General features: G+C 41.8%; 1 protein-coding gene across 13 annotated transcripts in view; it reads right to left on the bottom strand.

The window, feature by feature from the left end:
• The window catches only part of PRKCQ (protein kinase C theta), a 152,783-nt gene that overhangs the window by 35,598 nt on the left and 91,405 nt on the right, over positions 1-25,780 (bottom strand). For 7 of the 13 annotated variants that reach the window (XM_051821575.2, XM_051821578.2, XM_051821582.2 and 4 more), the window contains 3 exons: positions 24,386-24,546; positions 20,323-20,496; positions 17,689-17,829 (listed from right to left, as the gene is read on the bottom strand). In XM_051821575.2, the coding sequence (XP_051677535.1) occupies positions 17,689-17,829; positions 20,323-20,496; positions 24,386-24,546 (476 nt within the window). The remainder of the gene's footprint in view (positions 1-17,688; positions 17,830-20,322; positions 20,497-24,385; positions 24,547-25,780) is intronic. The other 6 variants (XM_051821580.2, XM_070055781.1, XM_070055780.1 and 3 more) reach the window with 1 other exon arrangement.

The raw sequence follows: 25,780 nt of genomic DNA, 5'->3' as shown, positions 1-25,780 counted from the left end.
CTCTCCTGAGATTAATTTTGTTTGTTAAGTGGTATTATAATTTTTTTATCTTTCGGGGTGTTGCTGTGAGTTTTAAATAACCTATAGAAAGCTTGCTTGTAGTTGGTACTCAGTATGCACCTGAGAACTGGTAGCCATTATCATTATAGGAAATAGACTAAAATAAAGTGAACACAGCAGCTACAACAGCAGAAGCAGCAGAAAATACTTCCCAGAGAAAGAAAATAGCTCTGAAATGATGAGGAACACAGAGAATTAGTTTTCCTTCTATGTTGTCGTTTCCATTCTAATCACCAGCTGTGAGAAGATGCAAGCAGGCTAGCAAGAGAGAAGGCGGGCTTGTGTCCAGCTTAATTTTGCAAAACGACATGCTGTTCTAGTCCTCACTTCCTTATGCCGGGTAATACATTAACTGATGCAAATGATTCTTCTGGCGGGTGAGAACTGACATGGAGATGGTGATGGGCGACGGGATGCTTTGTGGACAACTCTGAGCGTGCATGGCATTTGCCGAGTGGAAATTCTAGTCTCTGTGCTAGGCTAGTCATTAACCAGGTGTGTAATGCTGAAAACCACACCATCTTAGCATTTCAGTTCCATCCTCTGAAAAACAGGGAGCCCTGGACCTGTCTTTCTAGCCTAAAGATCCCCCTAGCTTTCAACATATATTTTATGTTTTTTTTTCCTTTATCTCAGGGAAAAGATGAACTAAATATAGTATGACTTTAGGCACATTACAGCAAGACCCATGAGGTGTCCCCCACGTAATAAAGTAAATATTAGCAAGAGGATGCTATGTTGGCAAAATTCTTGACATCTCCGACCAGAAATAGTGCACATTTGAAGTACAATTAAAGGATAGTGATTTATCTTGCCCTTTCTTCAAAGGAGGTAGGAACTATGGCTGGGCTCACGGCTCACCATAACCACCCTCTCAGAAGGTCACCAAAAAAAGGTCAGAGGGTTTCCTCCTGTTGAGGAAGTCCCCTGGCTGTGCCCACAGAGCTTGGCCATTGGTTGGGGGCAAACACCTCTGTGTCCCAAGGGTCTCGGTCTACTTTGCCATTTAAATTATTGCCACCACAGGCCAAGGGTTGAAAAGCAGAATGTGGCTTAGTGCCTTTTTGGGGTGGACCACAAGGGCAGCAGGGTAACTTTTTCACTGGTCTTTGTAACTTTGGCTTCTGAAGTGTACGTCCCATTCTCTAAGAAAGAATCCAGCAGAGCTGTCTGAGAAGGGACTGAAAGAAATCAAAGCATCTGATCTCTGGGGTCCTTGCTGTATTCCAAGAGCTCATGGTTTTTTTTTTTTTTTTTTTTTTTTTTTTTTTTGCCTATTTTGGTGGCAAAACCACAGCATTTTGTCACATGGCTTGTTGGATAAGTGCATTTGATAATAGAGAGGCTGCCTCGCTCTACCAGGCGCCTGTAGGAGGAAGCACACTAAGTTTCTCGGAACCTCTGTGGATGGTGTGAAGGGAAACTGACTTGTTTGTAAAGTGAGCGATCCTGTAGGGCTTCCTGCTAACACCCCTCACAGTCTTCAGAGCGAGCTCTCTGATCACGCTTCCATCCTCCCCTGCTTCTTACTGATGAAACAATAAAACACAGGGCTTGTTCTGTCCCATCAATGAAGTAACTTTTAGCCAGGGTTTGATAGTACAATTGTATCAGGCTTGCTGGAAGCAGGGATTCATTGAATGAACACTCACATGCCTTGGCTAGTGAGACAGTGACCCACCATACAATAATGTTTACTTATTTATCAACCTTCGAGTTTCCAGATACACTCGTGGCTGGCATGATGCTCTGTATGTGAAACCAACAAAAGGAGTGTCTTTGCTTATAAAAACGAGAGTACCACGGTTGTTTATTGCTTTGCCGTGGTTGTCAGACCAATGAAGACAATAATCAAGGTTGATATTCTGTAAGTAGATGGGTACCCCAAACTCTGACTCTTTTGTGTTTGTTTTCCCCCCAGAACCTTTAAAAATGTATTTATTATGGTCTTAAAAGATCCTTTAATATATATTCAGTGTTAAACATTCAACAAGGCTAGTATTTCTAAACAGGCAGTTCTGTGTATTGGGGTGCAAAGTATTTTTCAGAGACCCTAAGAAGATCTTTCATCATCTGACTGATGGAACAGTGGATTGTGTTTTCCTGTGTGCTTATGGAAAGATACAATATCACTTTGGGAGATTCTAAGCTCCATTTTCCTTTGTATTCATTTCCTTTTGTTAACTTTATAAAATGTCACTGTCAAAGTTACTTAATCTGGTAAAAGTGAGAACAGGAGGTAAAAACTATATAGAAAAATAAAATTGTGGGGCTGGCACTGTGGCGTAGCTGGTAAACCCTGCAAGTTAGCATCCTATATGGCCACCGGTTCAAGTCCTGGCTACTTCACTTCCAAGCCAGCTCCCTGCTAACGCACCCGGAAAAACAGCAGAAGATGGCCCAAATACTTGGGCCCCTGTACCCTTGTGGGAGGCCGGATGAAGCTCCTGGCTCCTGGTTCCTGGCCCAGCCCTGGGTGTTGCAGCCATTTGGGGAGTGAACCACTGGATGGAAGATTCTCTCTCTCTTTCTCTCTCCTCTCTCTCCTATCTCTCTCTTTCTCTCTCTGTAACTCTGCTTTTCAAATAATAAATAAATCTTTTTTAAAAGAATAAAATTATTTAAATAGTTTGCTGACCCATGAACTACAAAAATCAATTTTCAAATGACAGGTGCAACATATTGATTTTAGCAGTTTTTAGGGTCAGATTCTTTGAGTTAACCTGGTCGAATTTTTTTTTTTTTATTTTTTGACAGGCAGAGTGGACAGTGAGAGAGAGAGACAGAGAGAAAGGTCTTCCTTTGCCATTGGTTCACCCTCCAATGGCCGCCGTGGCCGGCGCGCTGCGGCTGGCACACCGCGCTGATCCGATGGCAGGAGCCAGGTGCTTCTCCTGGTCTTCCATGGGGTGCAGGACCCAAGCACCTGGGCCATCCTCCACTGCACTCCTGGGCCACAGCAGAGAGCTGGCCTGGAAGAGGCACAACTGGGACAGAATCCGGTGCCCTGACCGGGACTAGAACCCGGTGTGCCGGCGCCGCAAAGCGGAGGATTAGCCTAGTGAGCCGCAGCGCTGGCCTAACCTGGTCGAATTTTATCCCAGACTTTGTCTTTGAATCTCTGTCTCATGGCTGCCATCCTTTTTGTTTAGGCCACCAGCATTCTGACTGCTCATTCACATCAGGAATTGAGCTGGGGACTCCCTTCAGAGTGTGGGCTTCCATAGCAGAGGTTTAAGTTCTCCTGTCTGCTGACGAAGGAGAAAAGATGCACAAATCCTCCTACAGGGCTGGAGCTGAGGACTACAAACTGTGAGAGGCACCTTTTTTTTTTTTTGACATTTATAGTCTTGTGGTATGAGGAAAGGCAGTTTCTGTGTCTCGAAGAAGACCACAAAGCTGGGAGCAGGGCTGCCGCAGCACCTGCTTGGTGGGAACCGGGTGTCCCTGGTGGGGGTTGAACTTGCATTCTCAGGGGAACACACTGTTGGGCACATGGAGGACAGCCAGGGCAGCTCATCTGGATGGCTCCCTGGTGTACTTACATGTGGGACGTCAGTGTGCTCACTTCAACTCTCAGTTTCTTAAGCATGCTTGAAATTTGCAAGCTCTGGGACCTGCACTGTGCCACGGTGGGTAAAGCCGCCACCTGCAGCACCAGCATCCCTTATGGGTGCCAGTTCAATTCCCAGTTGTTCCACTTCTGACCCAGCTCCCTGCTAATGTGCCTGGGAAAGCAACGGAGGATTATGGCCTAGGTACTTGGGCTTCTGCACCCACATAGGAGACCAAGAGGAAGCTCCTGGCTCCTGGCTCCTGGCTCCTGGCTTTGGCCTGGCCTAGCTGTTGCTGTTGTGAATATCTGGGGAGTGAATCAGTGAATGGAGGAACTCTCTTTCTCTTTCTCTCTCCTTCTCTCTGCTTCTCCCCCCTCTCTGAAACTCTTTCAAATAATAAATAAATCTTCAAAAAAAAAAAAAAAAAGAAAAAAAGAAAAGAAAACTGAGGAGCTCTGAAACAATTCTGAATTTGGAGTTCTTTTTTCCCCTTTATGTTGAACTATAAATTAAGGCATCCTAGAAAAACGAGTTTATCTCCTTTTCATAAATATATACCATAAAAATCCAACAGATAATAATTTCTGCACTATATTTAGATATCACTATGTAAATATAAATGTAGTATGTGTGTGTGTGTGTGTGTGTGTGTGTGTGAGTGTGAGAGAGAGAGAGAGAGAGAGAGAGAGAGAGAGGAGTTCTACAGACTAGCAAATTTATTTATTGGGGTTTATATATATACATATTTATTTCAAAAAAGATTTATTTATTTATTTGAAAGGTAGAATTTACACAGTGGGAGAGAGAGAGAGAGAGAGAGAGAGAGATATCTTTCATCCTCTGGTTCATTTCCCAAATGGCTGCAACGGCCAGAGCTGGGGCAGGCCAAAGCCAGGAGCCAAGAGCTTCCTCTGGTTCTCCCACTGGGTGTGGGGGCCCAAGGACTTGGGCCATCTTCCACTGCTTTTCCAGGTACATTAGCAGAGAGCTGGATTGGAAGTTGAGCAGCCGGGTCTTGAGCAGGTGCTCACAGGGGATGCTAGTGTTGCAGATGGTGGCTTTATCTACTATGTTACAACACCGGCCCCCATCTATTCATATTTTTACTGTAAAATCTAGTGAAATTCACTAACTTCAATGGATTCATTAGTACATATCGGAAACAATGCACTTGGATTTCTAGAGTTCTGTACTTTGCGATGGAGACTCAGACTCAGTTGGTATTTACTAGCCTAAATTATTTTCTTTCACAACCAAAAGTACTTCATTTCATAAATTTCAAGGTTTGCCTTGCTGTGGTTAGGTCTCTATGGAGAGGCACTTTAGCAAAATCTTGGCTCCTCTACTTAACAACCATTAGGCTGTGATGGATTGTTTGTCTCCTTAGGGTAACCTCATTTTCCTTATCTGTAAAAATGGGGATAATGTAGCATCCACTTCATAGGGCTGTTGTGAACATAAACTGAGCTAAAATATGCAATGCACAATGTAAGTGTCAGAGGTTGTTATATTGATTACTATAGTTGGCATAAGCAGTACACACATCCACATTGAGGAATACACATTCACCAGCCATGCAAAAGGAATAGTTTGTTTTAACATGAAGGGCATGTTTTAAGGAATAAGGGTTTGATGTAACAATGTAACTCTGAAGGTTTTAAAATCACTAAATTATCATCCCCATGAAGTTGAAAACAGAATAAAAGATAAAAGGAAATACTCAAAAATCCTACCTTTCTGTATCTTTGAATACTATGACTACAATTAACCCTTTTTTAGATGATGTCTGTGTATTTTATCATTTTTAGAGTATACAAGTACTCGACATTATTACTGTTATAACTAGAGAAAATTTTAATGAATTTAATTTCTCAAAACTTACAAGCAAGTGTTTTATTTCCTTTCTGAGGTTCTTTGTCAGCTATCATTATATGGGATAGAGGCTCAGTATTTGCTAAGCAGAGTGCTATTCTTGTTCAGATTTAGGCTACTACTGGAGAGCAAATTCCCAAAAGTGCAAGGATGAGTTAGAGCCATCCATTTTAGCCAATATGCAAATATCAGAGAGGGTGCAGAATGAGGCTTTGACTCAATGATGGGTTCAAATAAGTATTGAGGTGGAATTCAGACTCAATGTTGCAAGTAGAGTAAGAGGTGATCCTGGGGCCAACGCTGTGGTACAGTAGGTTAAGTCTCTGCCTGTGGTACTGGCATCCCATATTTATTTGAAAGGCAGAGTTACAGAGAGGCGGAGGCAGAGAAAGAGAAAGAGGTCTTCCGTCTACTGGTTCTCTCCCCAGATGGTTGCAATCGCAGGAGCTACGCCAATGCAAAGCCAGGAGCCAGGAGCTTCTTCTGGGTCTCCCACATGGGTCAGGGGCCCCTTGGGCCCTCTTCTACTGCTTCCCCAGGCCATAGCAGAGAACCGGATTGGAAGTTGAGCTGCTGGGACTCAAACTGGTGCCCATATGGGAAGTGCACTGCAGGCGGTGGCTTTATTCTCTATGTCACAGCGCCAGCCCCATGGGAGAATTCTTTAGACTGGGAGATAAAGGATATTTTGTGATGATTCTAGAATGAGTGAAGGGGGAATTGTAAAATTAGGCTCAAAAGTTACTTAATACATCTTTCTTCTATCCTGTTTTCTCCTCACACTGATGACATTTTTCAAAGAGAATGAGAAGAAAGATCATGGAAAATTATTCGGTAATATATACCTCAATACAGCTAATCACATATTGAGTAAACAAGAAAACAGCCCCCAAATGTGAATAGAATAATTGAGAACTTGAGCATGAAAGAAATTAGCTAATGATTTTTATCAAGTCAATAACAAATAACTTTCAAAATGCACGGAGAACTTTGCAAGGATCAAATGAAGTCAGTAATATAGATCACTTCTCCAGAAAAACAAGGTAGGAAGAGAAGAAAAAAAAAATAGAATTCTTGGGAAAGAAAGAAGTAAAGAAAAGAACAGTTGGGGCCAGCACTGTGGTGTATTGGGTAAAGCCACCTGCAGTGCCGGCATCCCATATGAGTGCTGGTTCTTGTCTCTACTTCTCTTCTTCCGATCCAGCTCTCTGCTATGGCCTGGGAAAGCAGTAGAAGGTGGCCCGAGTGCTTGGGCCCCTGCAACGGCGTGGGAGATCCTGAAGAAGCTCCTGGCTCCTGGCTTCAGATATGCTCAGCTCTGGTCATTTTGGCCACTTGGGGAGTGAACCATCAGATGGAAGACTTCTCTGTCTCTCCCTCTCACTTTCTATAACTTTACCTCTCAAATAAATAAATAAAATCTTTTAAAAAAGAGAAAAAAGTGTAAGTTGGATCGGGGGTGTTGATGTCTTGAAATCTCAGCTTTACCAATTGCATTGATTGATAGTTACAAAGAGCACTTGGTTGTGATTAGCGAGGTTTATCTTCTTTGGATCTTGATTTCCATACCTGCAACATGAGCACGACCTGACGACCTGTAGAACCCGTTTGCACACTACAAGTCTTTATCTGGGGTGTCTTTCATCATTAGAAAAGCAAATGCACACAGCGCATCAAATTAGTTATCATGATCAACCAAGATGCACCTCAACTAGTGAAGGAAGAAACCAACTGTGGGACATCTGTGCCGTGCAACAGTAGTGAGTAATCAAAAGAAACGAATTCTGTGCCAAGAGAAGACTTCCACACACGTTTCTAAGTGAAAGAAGCCTGTATGAAAAGGCTGCAGATCGTACAGCCTCCGTTTGGTCTGGTTCTTCCTTTTTGTCTCAAGCAGTTCCCCAAAACTGTCATCCCATAAGCCCTGGGTTCATAACAAGCTTCCATCTTTTGACCCTCGTTTTCTGGAGGATTTTATATTATCACAGAACCTGCCTGCCTGTTCATCACTCTTTACCCATTCCTTGATCATGTAACATATTCCATGCTTCCTAAACAAGGGCTGGGACAGAACAGAAACTCTACATGGGTTTCCCACATGGGTGGCAGGGGCTCAACTAAGTGTCCATTGGCAGGAAGCTGCAATCAGAAGCACAGTGAGGATGCCAACCAAGGCACTCCTATGTGGGAATCGGGCATCCCACAAGCCAAATACCCACCCCAATGCTCTCCCTTTGATTGTCCACTTCTTCATCACTCTACATGAACACCTGCCTCCTTCTTGAAATTCTTTCCTCCCCTGGCATCTAATAACCCTAACTCCCCTGGTCCTCCCCTTACTTCCCCAGGGGTGTCCTCTTTGTCACCTCTCCCCTCTTGTTCTTCTTACTTCTTAAGAGCAGGGCTTCTCTTTGCTCTGGCACTTTAACCTTTCAATAGGGCCACTCCAACTCTCAGAATATCCCCAGGGTTCAACATTAAAGAACCCTACAATTACCACCTCCTGGGGGGCATGTACTATGATCACCTCAAAACGCAACACAATCTTTGCTTAATAAGAACTGTGCCTCTAAGTGCCACATTTTAAGAAGAAATAATGGCTGGGACAACATGTGTTAAACAGCCCACCCCATTGGTATTTATGATGTCTCTTCTTCAAGCCTCATACGGGAGAAGAGGACATTGAAGAGACACTCATCTTAATGGGAGAGACAAGGAAAGCATGATTTGGGGATCAAGGTAGAGATCAAGAAGCTTCATGTGGTCTCCCAGGTGCTGGGGACAGTACTGGGACTTAAAGCCACAAGGGGCGGGCAAAGGGCCCATCGAGGACAGATTTCTTTTGCTCTGCAATTTGGTTCAGGACCTGAGATTCCGGCAGAGATGTTACAATCAGCCAATGTAATTTACTGTAAGAACTCTAAATTATTTTTCTTCCCACTACCCTCCCCTGAACATTATCTAGAATTCCATGGGAAAATGAAAAAAAAAGAAAAAGAAAAAGAAAAAGAAAAATGCCTCTCAACATCCCAGTGGGTATTAGGGTATTATTCCACTGGATAAAAAGAAAAAGTGCATATGAAAGAAGTCACAGAAAAGACCCAACACATGCAGGAACAAAGCCAATCATCTCCCTGAGTCAGGTAAAGAGCCTGAGTGAATGAATGGTAATGGTAGCCAAGCGTGATTTGGTGCATGTGAAAGCGGTTGATGGATGGAAGAGGAGGTGGATCTTGAGTGAGCTCTCAAAGCATGGGGAGTAGATTCAGAATCGGGAGGCACTTTCCTACAAAACTGGGAAGGAGATACCAAATGTGTGCCTGTCTTTTTGGGAAGCACATGGCACCACTTTTGCAGGCTTTGTGGGTGTAGCTGACAAAGGAATAGACTAACAACACAGGCCTATGAGCCTTGAAGAGACACGAGTCACAGAATGGTGAGAAAATATCTGTGGCTTTAAAAAGCAGGTGTGGAAAGAAGGATGGGGCATTTCAGATGGTATTGGGCATTTTTTTCTTATAGGCTAAGAATTCTCGAGTATTTTTTTCATGCATATCATTATCTCCTGTGTTTTTAGATGGGAAAACCTTCATCCAAACTTTGAGTGCAATGCTAAATTATATCTACAGAAAATCTATGAATTTTTGTAAATTTGCAGTAAGTTTAACATTGACCAAATGGGTTTTGTTGCACAAAAGGGGTGTTGGCAAGCACCTCTAAGAGATCTGCAGTTTCTGAAATGACAATGGCATCAGAAAACTCTCAAGGCACCTACACATGGGGGAGGCATGAAGTCAAGTCTTAGTGCAGGGACAAGTCTTTTTGAGGACATGGCTTACATGTTTTTTCTTTTCCTTGCTAAAATTGTGACAGTTACCAGGGCACCTAATTCAATGCAAGAGGGGAGGATTATAGACTAAAGAGTTTTTAAGAGTTTTAGTTGAGGCAGATTCTGAACAAACTCCTTGAAATTAAACACCTTCTGTCAATCATAAATGGAGTTTGCACTTCAAACCCTGGAAATACCAGAATGACACAGTTTTTAAAAACTGCCATTTTTATCTCAAATAATGATCATAGTAAGTCTTGCAGTTAGTACGGTGCTTTCTCCATAAGAGACTTCTCTGCCAAGTGCAATCTTCCTCACATTGTCCTTTTGGAGGCACAGAGGGAGAAGCAATGTGGCAAGGAACCATTAGGTGGGGCCGGAGCCGGAAGTCAAGCTTTGTGTGCCCTATCAATAGGAAGTGAAACTCTGTTTTCTTTTTCATGAAAGAGAAATTTCAAGGTAATACTGACGCAGCATGTTCAGCTGGCTCCTGCTGGGAGTGTGGAGGTGGAAGGCCATGGTTCAAGTCTATGAAGTTCTGGCTCCAGGCATTGTGCTGGGGAGATGCCACACCCACACCTGCAAAGCCACAGCCGCCTTCACTCAGATTCAACCCAGGAAGACTCAGAGAAGTTCTCTTAGGATCTGAAGCTCCCTGAAGCTATGGAGTTGTTACATTTTTGTGTTTAATAATTTACTTAAGAGGCTGAAAGACAGGTGAGGTTAGAAATGGGAAACTCAATGCAGGTTTCCCACCTAGGTGGCTGCAACCCATTTATATATTGGAGCCATCACTTGCTGCCTCCTAGGGTGCACATCAGTGGGACACTGCAGTCAGGAGCCAGAGCTGGGAATCAAACCCAGGCACTCAAGGACATGGACATGTCCAGCATGTGTCCACCATGGACATAACCAGCATCTTAACTACTAGGCTTAGCGTCTGTTTCTGTAACACTTAAATTAGTTTTAGGCTTGAATATAGATAGACCTTTAAGAATTCAAAAGACACAAATGAAGGCAGACACAAATGTGAATAATTCACTTATAACAATTATTTCCTTAAAAAAAAAAAACCACAAAACAAAAACCCAGTGGGGCCAGCCTTGTGGCACAGTGGGTTAAGCTACTTCTTGGGACATCTGATTACCATATTGGAGTGCTGGTTTTAGGTCCAGCTACTCAGCTTCAGATACAGCTTTCTGCTATTGCACTAGAGAGATCACAGATTATGGCTCAAGTAGTTGGGGTCTTGCCATCACTGGGAGACCTGGATGGAGTTTCTGATCCTGGCTTTGACCTAGCCCAGCCCAGGTTGTTGGGAGAATATGGAGATTGAACCCTTGGATGGAAGATCTCTCTGTTTCTCCCTCTCTCTCTGTCACTCTGCCTTTTAAATAAATAAGTCACTCTTAAAGTAAATAAACAGCACTCTGAAGGTATTAGATGCATGATTTCCAAATAAAGTTTGGCAATAAACCACCTTAATTTGTCCATAGTTTTATCAGAGATATATTAGACAAACTTTGGATACTTGAAGTATTGATCTTTCTTTTAATCTAGCATAATTAAAAAGAGGAGAAAATTCTGTTTATCAGTTTTTTTTTCTTCCTTGTAGGTGGACATTTAGCTTTTTACAGATGTGACATATCACTAAGGTACTTACACATATTAAGTATAGGGGATTAATATTTGGACAGAGACATAAGATTGAACATTGTCCCCAGTAACCTGCTGAACAACCCTAGTGAAATTCATCTTTCTAAACAGCCTTAGTTTTCTCATGGGCAAAGCAGGAATACTAATATGGACATTGTTGTGGCTGTCAGAATTAATTGAGATAATATATTCAAAGTTCCTAGTAAATGATCTGGCACAAAATAAGCTCTCAATAAAAGTATAGCTTTAGCCTGTTTTCTTCATTTTAAAGTATACGTTGGAAAGGAGATGGTTGGGTGCTTATCTTTCTTTCTTTGTAATAAATTCATTCGGGGGCTGGCGCTGTAGCAAAGTGGGTAAAGCCACTGTCTGCAGTGCCAGCATCCCATATGGGCATCAGTTTGAGTCCCAGCAGCTCCACTTCCAATCTGGCTCTCTGCTATGGCATAGGAAAGCAGTAGAAGATGGCCCAAGTCTTTGGGCCCCTGACCCATGTGGGAGACCCAGAAGAAGCTCCTGGCTTTGCATTGGTGTAGCTCCTGCTATTGCGACCATCTGGGGAGAGAACCAGTAGACGGAAGACCTCTTTCTCTTTCTCTGCCTCCGCCTCTCTGTAACTCTGCCTTTCAAATAAATAAATAAATAAATAAAATCTTCAAAAAAAATTCATTCAAATCCAGTCATTTGCAACAAAATGGAGGAATCTGGAAAACATCATGTTGAGTGAAATAAGCCAGTCTCAAAGGGACAAATATCATATGTTCTCCCTGATCGGTGACAACTAACTGAGCACCTAAAAGGAAACCTGTTGAAGTGAAATGGACACTATGGGAAACAATGACTTGATCAGCCCTTGTCCTGACTATCAAGAAACAACTTATTATTTTATTCCTTTTAGTTTTTTTTTTTTTTGTTCTACTTAATACCATTGGTTGAACTCTATAATTAACATATAATTATTCTTAGGAGTTTAAATTTAACTGAAAAGTGATCTTTGCTAAATATAAGAGTGGGAATAATAGAGGGAGGAGATGTACAGTTTGGCACATGCTCATTTGAATGTACCCCTAATGGCAGAGTTAGAAACGTGCCAGGGGATTCCAATTCAATCCCATCAAGGTGGCATGTACCAATGACATCTCACTAGTCAAAGTGATCAGTTTCAGTTCATAATTGATCATAATGATGGGATTAAGAGTCAAAGGGATCGCATAAACAAGACTAGTGTCTGCTAATGCTAACTGATAGAATTAAAAAGGAGAGAACGATGCAACATGGGAAGCGGGATACACAGCAGACTCATAGAATGGCAGATGTCCTAAACAGCACTCTGGCCTCAGAATAAGCCCTTAATACATTCGGATCTGGCTAAAAAGCCCATGAGAGTTTCTCAGGCATGGAAAGCCAAGACAATGTTGCAAAAAAACAAACAAACAAACAAAAAAAAAACAAAAAAACAAACACCTAAATGAAAGATCTCTGTGAGATCCCAATGGAAAGAACAGGCCATCAGGGAAGGAGGTACCTTTCTCTGAAGGGAGGAGAGAATTTCCACTTTGACTATGGGCTTGTCTAAATAAGATTGGAGTTGGTGAACTCAAGAGGCTTCCATAGCCTTGGCAGGTCATGACAAGAGCCTCGGGTGATTACTGACGTCATAAATAAGAGTGTCAATTGTTAAATCAACAACAGGAGCCACTGTGCACTTACTCCCCATGTAGGATCTCTGTCCTTAATGTGTTGTACTATGTGAATTAATGGTAAAACTACTACTAAAACAGTACTCAATATTTTGTGTGTCTGTGTGGGTTCAGTTTGTTGAAATCTTTACTTAATATATACTAAATTGATCTTCTGTATATAAAGATAATTGAAAATGATTGTGATGAAAAATGGGATGGGAGAGGGAGTGGGAGATGGGATGGTTGCAGGTGGGAGGGAGGTTATGGGGGGAAAAAGCCACTATAATCCAAAAGTTGAACTTTGGAAATTTATATTTATTAAATAAAAGTTAAAAAAGCCATTCAGGATGGCCGTGTGTGCAGCTGAAATATTCCATTTTCCAGTTTTCCTTCAGCCATACTGGGATCAAAGTGATGAAGCAGAAGGCTCCCGTGCGCTCTAGAGAAGAATGCTCTGATGGGGAAGAGGTAGCGAGCGTGGCCTCGTTCCATCCTTCCCTTCTTTTCTGTGTCTCTCCCTTCTTTTATTGATTGGGATGTGGCTGGGAAGCCTGGGCCCCAGCAGCCATTTTGGACTGAGAAGTACCCTTGATGGAAGCCAGTGCTGTGGATGATGCAAGGGGGACACACAGGATGCTGGCTCTCACATGACACTAGGAAGCTGTCGCACCTGTTCTGGTGACACACATCTCATTCTTTTCCGTGAGAGAAAGAAACACGTGCATCTTATTTAAATCATTGCTATTTTCTATCTCTGTTATGGGAAGCGAATGCAATTTCCAACAGATACACACGTTGGTTCACATTTAGAAAACTATGAAATTAGGAGTTGGCTTTTAATATATAGTTTCAAAAGTTATTTTGTTTTGTTTATCAACAAAACTAATAATGTATCTAATTAGTTAATAATATCTTAAAATGGAGAGAACAGAATGTTATTTTTCCAAGTCAGATAGATCTTTTTTTTTCCTTCTATATAGTAGTTAGAATTAACTAGCAAAATTTTGTGGTTTAATCTATATACAGTTTTAGAGTCTTGTTTCTTTTGAGGAAAAACCCAGAATTTACAAATAGTCGATTCTAAAGAAAAACCTTTTGAATTAATTTAACAGTGACCCTTCTGAGTAATTTGTGAAGTGAGGTTTCAAAGTCTTATGGTTAGTTTTTCTAATGATTTTTAGTTTACATCTGAGTGAATATAGCTAAAAGATCCATAACAACTGTTCCTGAAAACATTTTTATTTTGAATCTTTCCTATTTTTTTTTTTTTTACTTTTTACCATATAAATAATGGAAAAATAAGTATTGGATGTATACACTTAAAACCCAGTAGTGTGCAAAGTGGCTGGCACACACTGAAGCAGACACTGAGAGAGGACCATGAAATTTCAAGTCCTGTGGGCTTCCATGTGAGACAGAAAACAGAAATGTTGAGAAATAAATGTGAGTAAAACGGAAGGAGTACAAAGACATTCCTTTCCCCCATTATGCTGATCTGCAAGAGATTCGGAGGCCAACAGCTTGTCTGTACTTGAACTTGATACAAAGTCGTCTTGATCCACCAGCCAGAATATAATTTCAGAAATTCTTTCCTTCTGACCCTGGTTCAGGTTCCGAGCACATGGGTTGTTTTGCACACCTGTGTTCCCAGCACTGTTCACACCTCATGATTCCTCTGCAAGATGACCCTCGCTCTGTCTCCTGGGACAGGGAGAGGGGAGGAAACACAGCAGGTGCTCAGTTTCAGAGTCCAAGTCCACAGCTTGTTCACTCATTGTGGCTTCCTAAACGGTTTCCTCACATTTTCACCCTTCATCTATGAACTCTGAAAACCTTTAATAATTTAATCCACACACTTCTGATAAATAGCAAGTGAATAGCCACTGTCCAAAGCTCCTGAGGAATCTGATATTCAACAAGTGGGCTCTTGGGAGGCATAAAACAAATGACTGATTTTCTCCAAAAAATAAATAAATAAATAACAATTCCCTAGAAAAGTAGCTGGCTGATTTATCTTAGTGTGCAGAGGTGATTGTGCCCTCAAGCTCTTCCCATAATGTCCCCAGAGGAAATCATCACTTCTATATTATTGCCTTTTACAGTCCCTTGCGATGATGTTTAATAAGCTACTTTGTGTGAAAATGCCAGGCCTGAATAACAAAGCAAGACATCTCAGAAACAACTCACGGTCCTTGGGAACATGGACTGCAAACTCCCTCTATCCCCTGCATCTCCCAAAGGACTCGATTCCTTGAAATCGAAATGTGAAGCCAGTCGTATTTACGTTTGGCGTGCATGTTCTCTGCTGTGTTTCTTTACTCCTGGCACAGATGCTGCTGATGCGCTTCCTTCTCGCATTCTGATACAGCATCACACCTGCGTGGAAGCCGAGAGAGCATCTCCCGAAAGAGGGGAAGAAACGAACAGACTAAAGTGCTGATGGATAAGCCAGAGAAGGGAATGGCACAACGAAGACAATGTACTTTAAAAAAAGACATAAACACATTGCATCGGAAAAGTGCCAAGTTAAGCTAGACAGCATCGTGCCCCTAGAGCCCTGGTTTGGAGTTTGCTATAAACTTCATAATATTTCAAGAAGGAAAGTGAGTTCACAAGCATGTCCCAGGGCACAGAGAAAATCTACACTTTGCCGTTAGAACTTTACACCATCCCAGGCTGGTATGGTGGGAAGAAGTTGCTATAGAAAATATCACTATCAGAAATTCCAAACTCCCTGATACTGCAAGAAATGGGTCTACTTTCTCTTAAACAGCCTGTCGTTAGCCCTTCATTCCTCCATGCCTTCTACCACCTCCAATGCCCAATATCCTTTCTGCCTATTCACATTCCAGTTTCTAATTTTTCTCAGCTCAGGTCTTCTGCGTCTACATCCTAACTGAACATTATTCACACTGTTCTCAAGTTTGAGAACTATTTTATCTATGTCTGTATCCTCCACTACATAGCCAATATCATATACGCTCAGTAGGTATTTTGTCATAGATCGCTTTCTTTTTGTTTTAGCTATGTGTATTTGTTCATTTATTCAACAGCCACATCAAAAACAACCAATAAGTTAAGAAATGGGCAACAGATCTCAATAGTTTTCAAAAGAAGAAAAACAAATGGCCAACAAATATATGAGAAAATGCTCAACACCACTAGCCATCAGAGAAATGCAAATCAAAACCACAATGAGATATTACCTCACCACTGTCAGAATGGCTGTTATCAAAAAAAAAAAAAAAAAAAAAAAAAAAGAGAGAGAGAACAAAACAAAACCCAACTAAATGGAAAAAAAAGAAAAGGAAAGGAAACCCAAAACCAAACAACAAAAACAGAAACAGCAACTCCTTGCAAGGATGTGGAGAAAGGGGAACTCTTTTACACTGCTGGTAAGAAGGTAAATTAGTGCAGACACTGGAAAGCAATGTGGGGATTTCTCAAAAAAACTGGAATCAGACTTTCCATATGATGTAGCAATTCCACTACTGGGTGTACACCTAAGAGACATGAACACATTGCATCAAAGAGATACCTGCACCACCAAGTTCATAGCAGCACTGTTCACAATAGCCAAAATTTGGAATCAACAAAAGTGTCCATCATCAGAAGGCAAACTGTTGAAATCTTTACTTAATGTATGCTAAACTCATCTTCTGTATATAAAGAGAAACGAAAATGAATCTTGATATGAATGGAAGGGGAGAGGGAGTGGGAAAGGGGAGCGTTGCGGGTGGGAGGGACGTTATGGGGGGGAAGCCATTGTAATCCATATTCTGTACTTTGGAAATTTATGTTCATTAAATAAAAGTTTAAAAAAAACAGAAAATATATATCCCCCAGGCACATCAGCAAATACACAACACACACACACACACACACAGACACACTCATACCTACCTACAATGGAATATAATTCAGCAATGAATTTGGATGCAAATGGTAGAATTTCATTTGTATCCAAAAAAGAAAGAAATAACTGTGTATCAGTTTTGCCACAAATACAGTGTTTTGCCAAAATGCACTTTGAAGCTTTTCAGGCAAATTTGTAGGAGTTACATACTGCTGTATATTGATGGTCTGCAACTATATATATTGGTGTAGTTGACATCTTTACATTTGATTGCTGTTTACGACCCATGGTTCCTGCAGAACTATGGCCATTTTGCGTTTTGCTTGTTGAACTTTTTATTTAGTGGAGAATTAAGCCTTTGACTATAAGATAAATCAAAAATATGCTATTTCAAAAATAAAAAAGGAAACAAAAAATGTAATGTATATGAGTGAAATTGACATTTTGAGATTTGATTATTGTTTATAGCTTTTGTGTATACTCCTGAAGATTGGTAGTTTTCCTACGTACAGCTTGCTGAATTCTTACTTAGTGGAGGGTTAAGCTTGATATTATAAAAGAAACTGAAAATACGTCATTGTTAAAATTAAAAGAAAAAGAAGAAAGAAAGGACAAAGGAGGGTGGGAGTGAGTGAGTGACGGTAGGGTGGGAAGTATCATTCTGCTCTTAAAACTGTATAACAATTTTTTTTCTCTTTATGTAAATAAAACTGTAAATTTAGAAAAAGAAATATGCCAAATAAAAAATGTGTGTTAAAATCTACGAGGAGCTGCAGAAGTGGTGATGGAAATCCAATGGTCATCCACTTTTTCTGGTTGATTCTTACATTCCTCCAAAATTCTTCCTGTGGACAGAGACACCCCAGAGTTCCCTACAACCCTTATTAAGATTACCATGACTTGAAATAAAAGCAAGTGATAAACCTCACTGCTCATGCTCTTTGCACCTTGGTCACCTGGTCCCACAAGAGTCTGCTTGTTATCCAAGACTATGTGTAATGGGATGGGGTAAAGACGGGTAGAAAAATAAGGATAGCCGGATGGGCACTTGGCACAGTATTTAGTCACTGCTTGGGAAGACCGCACGCCAAATCAGAGTGCCTGCTTGGAATCTCAGCTCCTTTGCTTCCGATCCTTTGATTCCAACAGCCGGTGACGGTTCAAATTCCTGGGTACCTGCCATCCCTGATGGGGATCCAGACTGGGTTCTGGGATCCCGGCTTCTGCCTGGCCCAGCAGTAGCTGTTGAGGGCAGTTGGCGAATGAACCAGCAGATGGGAAATCTCTCTGTCTGTCTGTCTCTTTGTGTCTCTCTGCCTTTAAAGTAAAATAAAAATAAGTAAAAATTAATAGAAAAATTAGGGGCCTGTCCTGTGATGTAGTAGGTTAAACCTTTGCCTGTGGCACTAGTATCCCATGTGGGTACCAATTTGTGTCCCAGCTGCTCCACTTCCAATCCAGCTCTCTGCTGAGGACCTAGGAAAGCAGTGGAGGATGGCCCAAGTGCTTGGGCCCCATGTGGGATATCTGGAGGAAGCTCTTGGCTCCTGGTTATAGATGGGCTCAGCTCCAGCTGTGTGGCCACTTGGAGAGTGAACCAGCAGATGGAAGACCTCTCTCTCTCTCTCTCTATTTTTCCCTCTCTCTCTGTAACTCTGCCTTTTAAATAAATAAATAAATAAATATCTAAAAAATTTAAGAAGTTAAAGTAAAGGTAAACTGGGAGAGAAAAAAATCATAATGCTCATGTATAAAGATTGATCAATGAGGGTGTTCATTTCAATGTTATTCAAATCAGAGTAAAAAGAAAGTTCTAATTAGATAAAGCAAGTTGTAGAAGAATGTACACAGATGGGAAGAAATGAATATATGCGTGTTAAAAATGCAAGTCACAGAACAGTAGGTATTTACAGTGGGTTGCTATTTTTATTTAAAAAAATATCTACTGGCAGGGGTGGGACTTTAGCAAGATAAACTTCCAAGTTTTAATGGTGAATATATCCAACTGGTGCAAATAGAGAAGATATTTTCCCAGAATTTCTAAGCATTTCTTAAGGTTTATGCAATCCCGAGTAACTTCTGAGTCAGCGGAAAAAGGAGGGGAGGGAGCATTAACACATTAAAACATTTTTTTAATTGAAAAGGAGATTAGAACAAAGTCCCTTCCAGAATAGTGGAGCCTTCTGATAAAATTAGTGCTGTGGTTTGAAGGTGACTTAGCCTCTGAATTTGTGCAAGACCTTAAAATTTTGTTTCTCATTTACTTTATGAGAGACAGAGAGAGAGAGACAGAGAGAGAGAGAGAGACAGAAAGAGAGAGAGAGAGAGAAAGAGAGAGCTCATTCACTGGTTCACTCCCCAAATGTCCACAACAGCTGGTGATAGGCCAGGCCAAAGCAGTAGCTCTCATGAGGGAGACAGGGGTTCAATGAATTGAGACATCTCCTGCTACCTCCAGGGTGTGCATTAGCAGGAAGCTGGAATTGGGACTGGGGCCAGAACTGAAACTCATGAATTCTGATAAGGGATGCTGGCATCCCAAGCACCATTTTTTGTATGTTTTTAAAGATTTGTCTATTTGTGAAAGTCAGAGCTGAGAGAGCAAGCGAGAGTATCTTCCACCTGCTGGCTCATTTCCCTAGTGGCTGCAGTATCCAGGGTAAGCCAGGCTGAAGCCAGGAGCCAGCAGCTTTATCTGGGTCTCCCTCATGGGTGACAGGGACCCAGACTTGGGCCATCCTCTGCTGCTTTTATCCAGGCCTTCATTAGGGACCTGGATCAAAAGTGGAGCAGTATTGTAGGTGGAAGCTTTATATGTTATGCCACAATGCCAGTCCTCCCATCCCCCAAACACTGTCTTAACCATTGCACCTAAAACCTGCCCTTCATGCATAACTTTAAACCCCAAAGTCATAAGACACTGGAACTAAGAGAATGGGACCTCAGTACAATCGTGGCATTTAGAGTTGGAGGCTAGCGGATGTTCTTAGATCCCTAGAGACAGCCGGTGAGAAGGAAGCTCCCAGGAGAAGGTAGTTACAAAATCCCACATTGGGGTGCAGCCCTCTGCTCCCTGGCTCTTCATGTGATCCTTCCTCTACAAGTGATGTGTCATGGCCATGTGACACCCTCACTAGATGCCAAACCAATGGGGACACCCAATCTTGAACTTGATCTTCCCAAACTGAGGACTAAATAAACATTTTCTTCTTATAAGTTAGCTCCTGAATGTGTTTTGTCACAGTAAGGGAAAGCTGACGATCAGAGTAAAAGAGGAGCCCAAAGCTGAATGGCCATGGTGACACACCCACCCTTCACTGCCATGTCTCACTCAGCAGCTTGCTCACTGATGAAGCCCACTCTGCAGGCTGGCTTTTCCCACCAGCCTTAAGGCCAGTAACAGTGTGCGTACATTTGGATCCATTCTTCAGCATTTATCTCTTCAAAATACATAGAATGAACTAGTGTTAGCTATTTTGTTCTGAATTCAATGACTATTGAGAAGCCTGGTTATCAGGCTAAGTTAAGCGAATTCTAACAAAACAAAACAAAAACACAAAACCAAGCAAACAGCAAACCCATTGGGAAGTAAAAATGTTTCCCAACCAATGACATTAAAATATTCTAAGCTACATTTCCATAGTGTTGAGAAAAGATGAAGTTTGTTTGGATGGGTGGATGAAAGATGATCAGAAAGTTGAGAAGATAAATATGCAAACAGCTTGTGGTTCCAATTAAAAATATCACTGGAAGCACCGTACTCTGGACAGATTAGGGTGGGGGAGCAGGGCCACCGAGGAGAAGCCATACCTTGGTCTGGAATGTGCAAAACATGTGTGTCAGAAACGGATGCTCCCAAGCCAAGGAGAGGACTCGCTTCTCCACCATCGTACACTCAACATCATCATCCATCAGGACCACATCTTTCTTTAGAGCTTTTATTGCAAAAAACTGATTGGTTTTCTTGAACTCTGCGAGGAAGACCTAGAAGGAGAGGCAAGAAGCACATTCATTTTAGAATTTTAATTCTCACCCATTAAAGAAGAGACCAGTTCTTGAGAGAAATCTGTTTTGAGTGAGAAAAGATGTTTTTTCTCTGATTCCTCTCCTTCTTGGGTAGGATATGACTCAAAGTGGTGCCATTCACTAGTTTAGGATGTTACCTAAAAGTTTAATGCGTCTTTGTGCAGTTCCCAGGATTACTCAGAGTTATACAGTTTGGATAGGTTATTTCCAGTACCTGAAAAATTCTGTTTTAAAAGGTATGTTTTCAGGGCTGGAGTAGGTGAATAATGAAAATTCAGAGAGACTAAGTGCATACAGAAGGAAGAAGGGGTGAATAGTGGAGGGAGAACTTAGTTGTACTTGAGACATGACTGCAAAGACACACAAAACCTAGCTATAAGTTTTACAAAGTTTTTCAAGGCAATAAATAAGACTCCAGGGATATAGTTCTCCTTATGTACTTAAAAAGTCAGTATCAGTGGCCGGTGCTGTGGTTTAGTAGGCTAAGCCTCTGCCTCCAGCACTGGTATCCCATGGGGGTGCTCCTCTTCCCATCCAGTTCCCTGCTAATGGCCTGGGAAAGCAGTGGAGGATAGCCCGGGTGCTTGGGCCCCTGCATCCACTTGCTCAAATAGATAGAGCTCTTCAATGGAAGACGAACTCCAAAGTTTACTTTCACCACTTGATTTTCCGAGTCTTCTATCAAAGGACACCAGATGGCGTAGGATGCGGTTTCAATAACTTTAGCTTTTGCAAAGGATGCAGCAGCCGGCCAAGGGCAGCTTGAAGGACACACCATTTGGATACAAAAGCTTCAGCTCTGGTGTTATTTCACAGGCTAGTTGTGAAAATGTGGGGAAGCTATGAATCACGGAAGAACCTGTAAAATGGATCACTAGTACTGTGTCTGCTCTGCTGATGTACAGGACTACGGCCACAATCAAAGCAAACACCACATGAGGAAGTGATTTGCAAATCACAAAATGCTATTTAAGGGATAGTTGTGCTGAACATTTGTTTCTATGGATGACTTTTAGGGACTGCTCAAGTCAGCAATGATCTAAAGTACTGGCAACATGAGGGCCTACGTTTAAAACAGTGCTGTGCTAAAAGCATGGAGAGGTTGGAGTTGAGATGAGAATTCAAATGAATGATGTTCACATATCCAGAAAACGTGAAATTTATTCTCCTGGGCTTAACTGGTAGGTTGAGAAGAGCAACACAGAGGCTACCATTTTGGTGGGGAAGCATACTTCCTGTAAAGGACTAAAAGACAGAGGACCAGCAAGTTTTGGAGTGTTCTCAGTATCCTAGGAAGGAACTACAGCTGTCCCATTTTGCTTTAGTGCAAATCCCCATGCTCTCAGTGTGCAGGCACCCAAGGTCCCGCTGGAAAGAGGCATTCTGCTTTGGACACACAGCAGGGGATACTTGAATCTCCGAGATGTCCCTTGGGATATTTACTAAGGCTTGTAGGTTTAACTTAATGCCCTTCTTATTAATCTGTTTAAATGTGGGAATCCACATGGGAACAAAAAAAAATAAAGAAAAACATTTCATTAACAATTAAAAGTATTCTTTTGCTGATTGCTTCTTTCTGTAAAATACCCTAAAACCTGCCATCATCTAAGAAGCTGAAAAGGCAATTTCTATCTATATAATGGGCTTTCAATTTTTGGTAATAAGTTATAATTGCACATTAATTGATGCTAAATTACAATGAAGACTGGCTGTTAGATTTCCTATTACATCTAGATTAATACCAAATGAGCCTACTGTGGCTCATATTGATGTGGAAATGAACTAAAAGGATTCATGGGTATCAGCCAGTTTGCAGGACAGAACAGAATTTTGTCCAAAGTGAATGCATTAATGTTTAAACCCAAGCCCCAAATTGGAGCACAGTGTTATTCAGCTGTGATGGATGCTCAGTTGCCTATTTGTTTATTATTCAATAAACTGGGTAAATTTTCCTGCCAAAATCTGATAAGCAGTTGTTAAGCATAATGGTGGCTTCAGATGTACAAATGCGTGGAGTCTTGGTTAGAAATTCCCTGGGAATTGTACCCAAGAACATCCAACAACCAGGAACCCCATTAATACATAATATATCCTTTTTTTTTTTTTTACTTTTTTTTTTTTTTTTTGACAGGCAGAGTGGACAGTGAGAGAGAGAGAGAGAGAGAGAGAGAGGTCTTCCTTTGCCATTGGTTCACCCTCCAATGGCCGCCACGGCTGGTGCGCTGCGGCCGGCATACCACGCTGATCCGATGGCAGGAGCCAGGTGCTTCTCCTGGTCTCCCATGGGGTGCAGGGCCCAAGTTCTTGGGCCATCCTCCACTGCACTCCCTGGCCACAGCAGAGAGCTGGCCTGGAAGAGGGGCAACGGGACAGAATCCGGCGCCCTGACCAGGACTAGAACCCGGTGTGCCAGCGCCGCAAGATGGAGGATTAGCCTAGTGAGCCGCGGTGCTGGCCCAAACATAATGTATCCTTAATACTCAAACTAACCCAAAGCCTTTCTTCCATATCATCCTTCCTTACAATCACTCACTTGAAAATGTTGTGCCACCTGTGATGTTTTGCTACAATTTCTTAAAGTACATCATTTTCCTTCTACTCACCTTCTCCCTTTTCCTTCAAATTCCTTCCCTTGGCTTCCTCTTCATCCTCTTTGCATGACAGGAAGAATTTAGAGAAAGGTATTTCTTCATGGAGCTTCTTCAAGCTATAGCCTTATTAGATGGTATCCAACCCTGTCTCTCTCACCATTCAAATGTTGAAGTCCTAACACTCAGAATATCACCCCATTTTAAGATAGGACCTTTACAGAGGTGAGTATGTTTAGAGGAGGTCATTAGGATGGACCATACTCCAATGTGAATGGCTTCCTTACAAAAAACTGTAATTTGGAACAGACACACAAGGAAGGATGCCCATGGCAAGGACATAGGGAGAAAATGGCTGCCTACAAGCCATGAGAGGGAGTCTTGGAAGAAACAAGCCTTCTAAAACACTGATCTTGGATTTACAGTCTCCAAGTCCATGAGAAATAAAATTCCTACTGTTTAAGCAACCCAGTGTGCAGTATTTTGTTGTAGCATCTGATAAACTAACAGAAGCCTGAAAATAATTGATAGAAAAAAAATCACATACAAAGAAAAACAAAACTCAAGTTTAGAGAAAGAAGTAAATGGAAAACAAACAAACAAGAAATCTGTGTGAAACAGGAAATGGCAAAGGTACCTTCCCATTTCTCTGGTGCCCAAAGACACGGAGCTCATAGCTGTGGGGGAATATACTCCCAGAGTGAATGACTTTGGGGACAAAGATTCCCAGGGAGCAGAGGCTGTTCTTACCCTGCTGTCCTCTGTCTAACAGAGTCCTCTTCACACAATACATCCACACCCCACACACAGTTTGATCCCACAAGTTTAGTTCCATCAACCAGCATTGCTCTTCAATTCCCGGAACCTGGTCCGTACAATTCTTTCTCTCTCTCTCTCTCTCTCCCTTTTTTTTTTTTTTTTTTGACAGATAGAGTTAGACAGTGAGAGAGAGAGACAGAGAGAAAGGTCTTCCTTCCATTGGTTCACTCCCTAAATGGCCGCTATGGCTGGAACTATGCCGATCTGAAGCCAGGAGCCAGGTGCTTCTCCCTGGTCTCCCATGTGGGTGCAGGCGCCCAAGCACTTGGGCCATCTTCCACTGTCTTCCCAGGCCACAGCAGAGAGCTGGACTGGAAGAGGAGCAACCGGGACTAGAACCCTGCTCCCATATGGGATGCCGGCACCTCAGGCAGAGGATTAACCAAGTGAGCCACGGCACCGGCCCCAGATCCATACAGTTCTTTAACACAGTAGCATACCTTGCCAAAACTTCCTTTTCCCAACATTTTGTGCAAGATAAAATCCTCAATTTTCAGTTTCATATGTAGAGATGGTCTTTCTATGTTCACTTCTGGTTCTGGACGGTGGCATATTTTATCCGTCTCATCCAATGGAGACTCCCAGGAGATTCCTTGAGGCTCTGAAAATGGTAAGCCAATGATTCAAAGTGAGCATGGAGTAATGGAGAGTCAATGACATGACTCACAGCACCCCCATTCTTTTCTACTTCCCATTCCGGGGCTCCTTCTGTAATAATGGGGTGGGGGCAGGAGGCTCCTGAAATTCAGGCAGCTTTAACACCTCCCCATCTGTCTGTGGGGTAATGATCTCCTTCTTATGAACCTGGAATTTGGGGCTTATACTGTGTCCACTTATTACCTAATAGACTCAGAAATAAGTCATCTTAAAAGACATATTCCAATCAGCAAAACACTATGCTTGCAAACTAGATGAACTTCTTTAATAATGTTAACTCATGAACAAACAGAGATTTTAACCAAATTTTTGGAGGAAAAATGATTCTCAGTGTTTGTGTGGCTCCCGACCATAGGAGTATCAATCTTTGTGAGTCACAATGTGAGGGAAGTAGAGGTGAAATCCATCAGACTGTTAAATATCTCACTGCCTCATTCATCACGGTCTTCATTGCTGATCATTGTGGAGACCTGGTCTACTTCACTGCCAGGAGACCCTTCCTAAATCCATCTCAGAACTTAAAAAAAGAATGAAATTGAGTTAGTCCTTGTGCTTAAGGAAGTATACAAAAACATTTTTTTAAAATTCCTTCCTCTCCATCCTTATTTTTCATCCTTATGTCTATATTTCATATTGTCTCTTAAATAAATATTTTATAATGTAAACTCAAACTAATCAGCTACTAAAATCATGTGGTCATGGCTTGCCATGCACTACCTTCAAACGGTAGGCTGGATAACCTTCCATAATGTCATATATGTTAAGGGCTCTGGGCTTGGCAATACTTCTCTTCTTCTACCATTAAGCTTTGTAGAAAAGCCTCAACAGTGCAATATAAGAACATCAAAGAAGATATTTCCATTATTGACATTTATTTTGTGAAATCATTTAACACAGGCAGAAAGTTGCATTCTAGAATTCTAAGGATCTAACTGCAGTCATTTCCTCCAGACCTATCCCATTTTCCTCTCTGACCTCCTACCTGCTTACCAAGGATCCCAGTAAGGAGTATTTTGTCTTCACCTCTCAGAAGTAGGAACCTCCTAGTGGTTAGGTCTATTATCTTTAAATAGAAAAGCATCACCTTTCAGACCAGTAAGCCAATGACTTTGAAATCCAGAGGACTCAGGATAAGGTTAATCAAGGTTAGTTACTGACATTGATTTGACCATGCACCA

Source organism: Oryctolagus cuniculus, chromosome 13, assembly GCF_964237555.1.
Source record: "Oryctolagus cuniculus chromosome 13, mOryCun1.1, whole genome shotgun sequence".
Lineage (NCBI taxonomy): Eukaryota > Metazoa > Chordata > Mammalia > Lagomorpha > Leporidae > Oryctolagus > Oryctolagus cuniculus.
The sequence above is the reverse complement of the archived record's forward strand: the minus strand, read 5'-3'. Positions and strand labels throughout refer to the sequence as shown.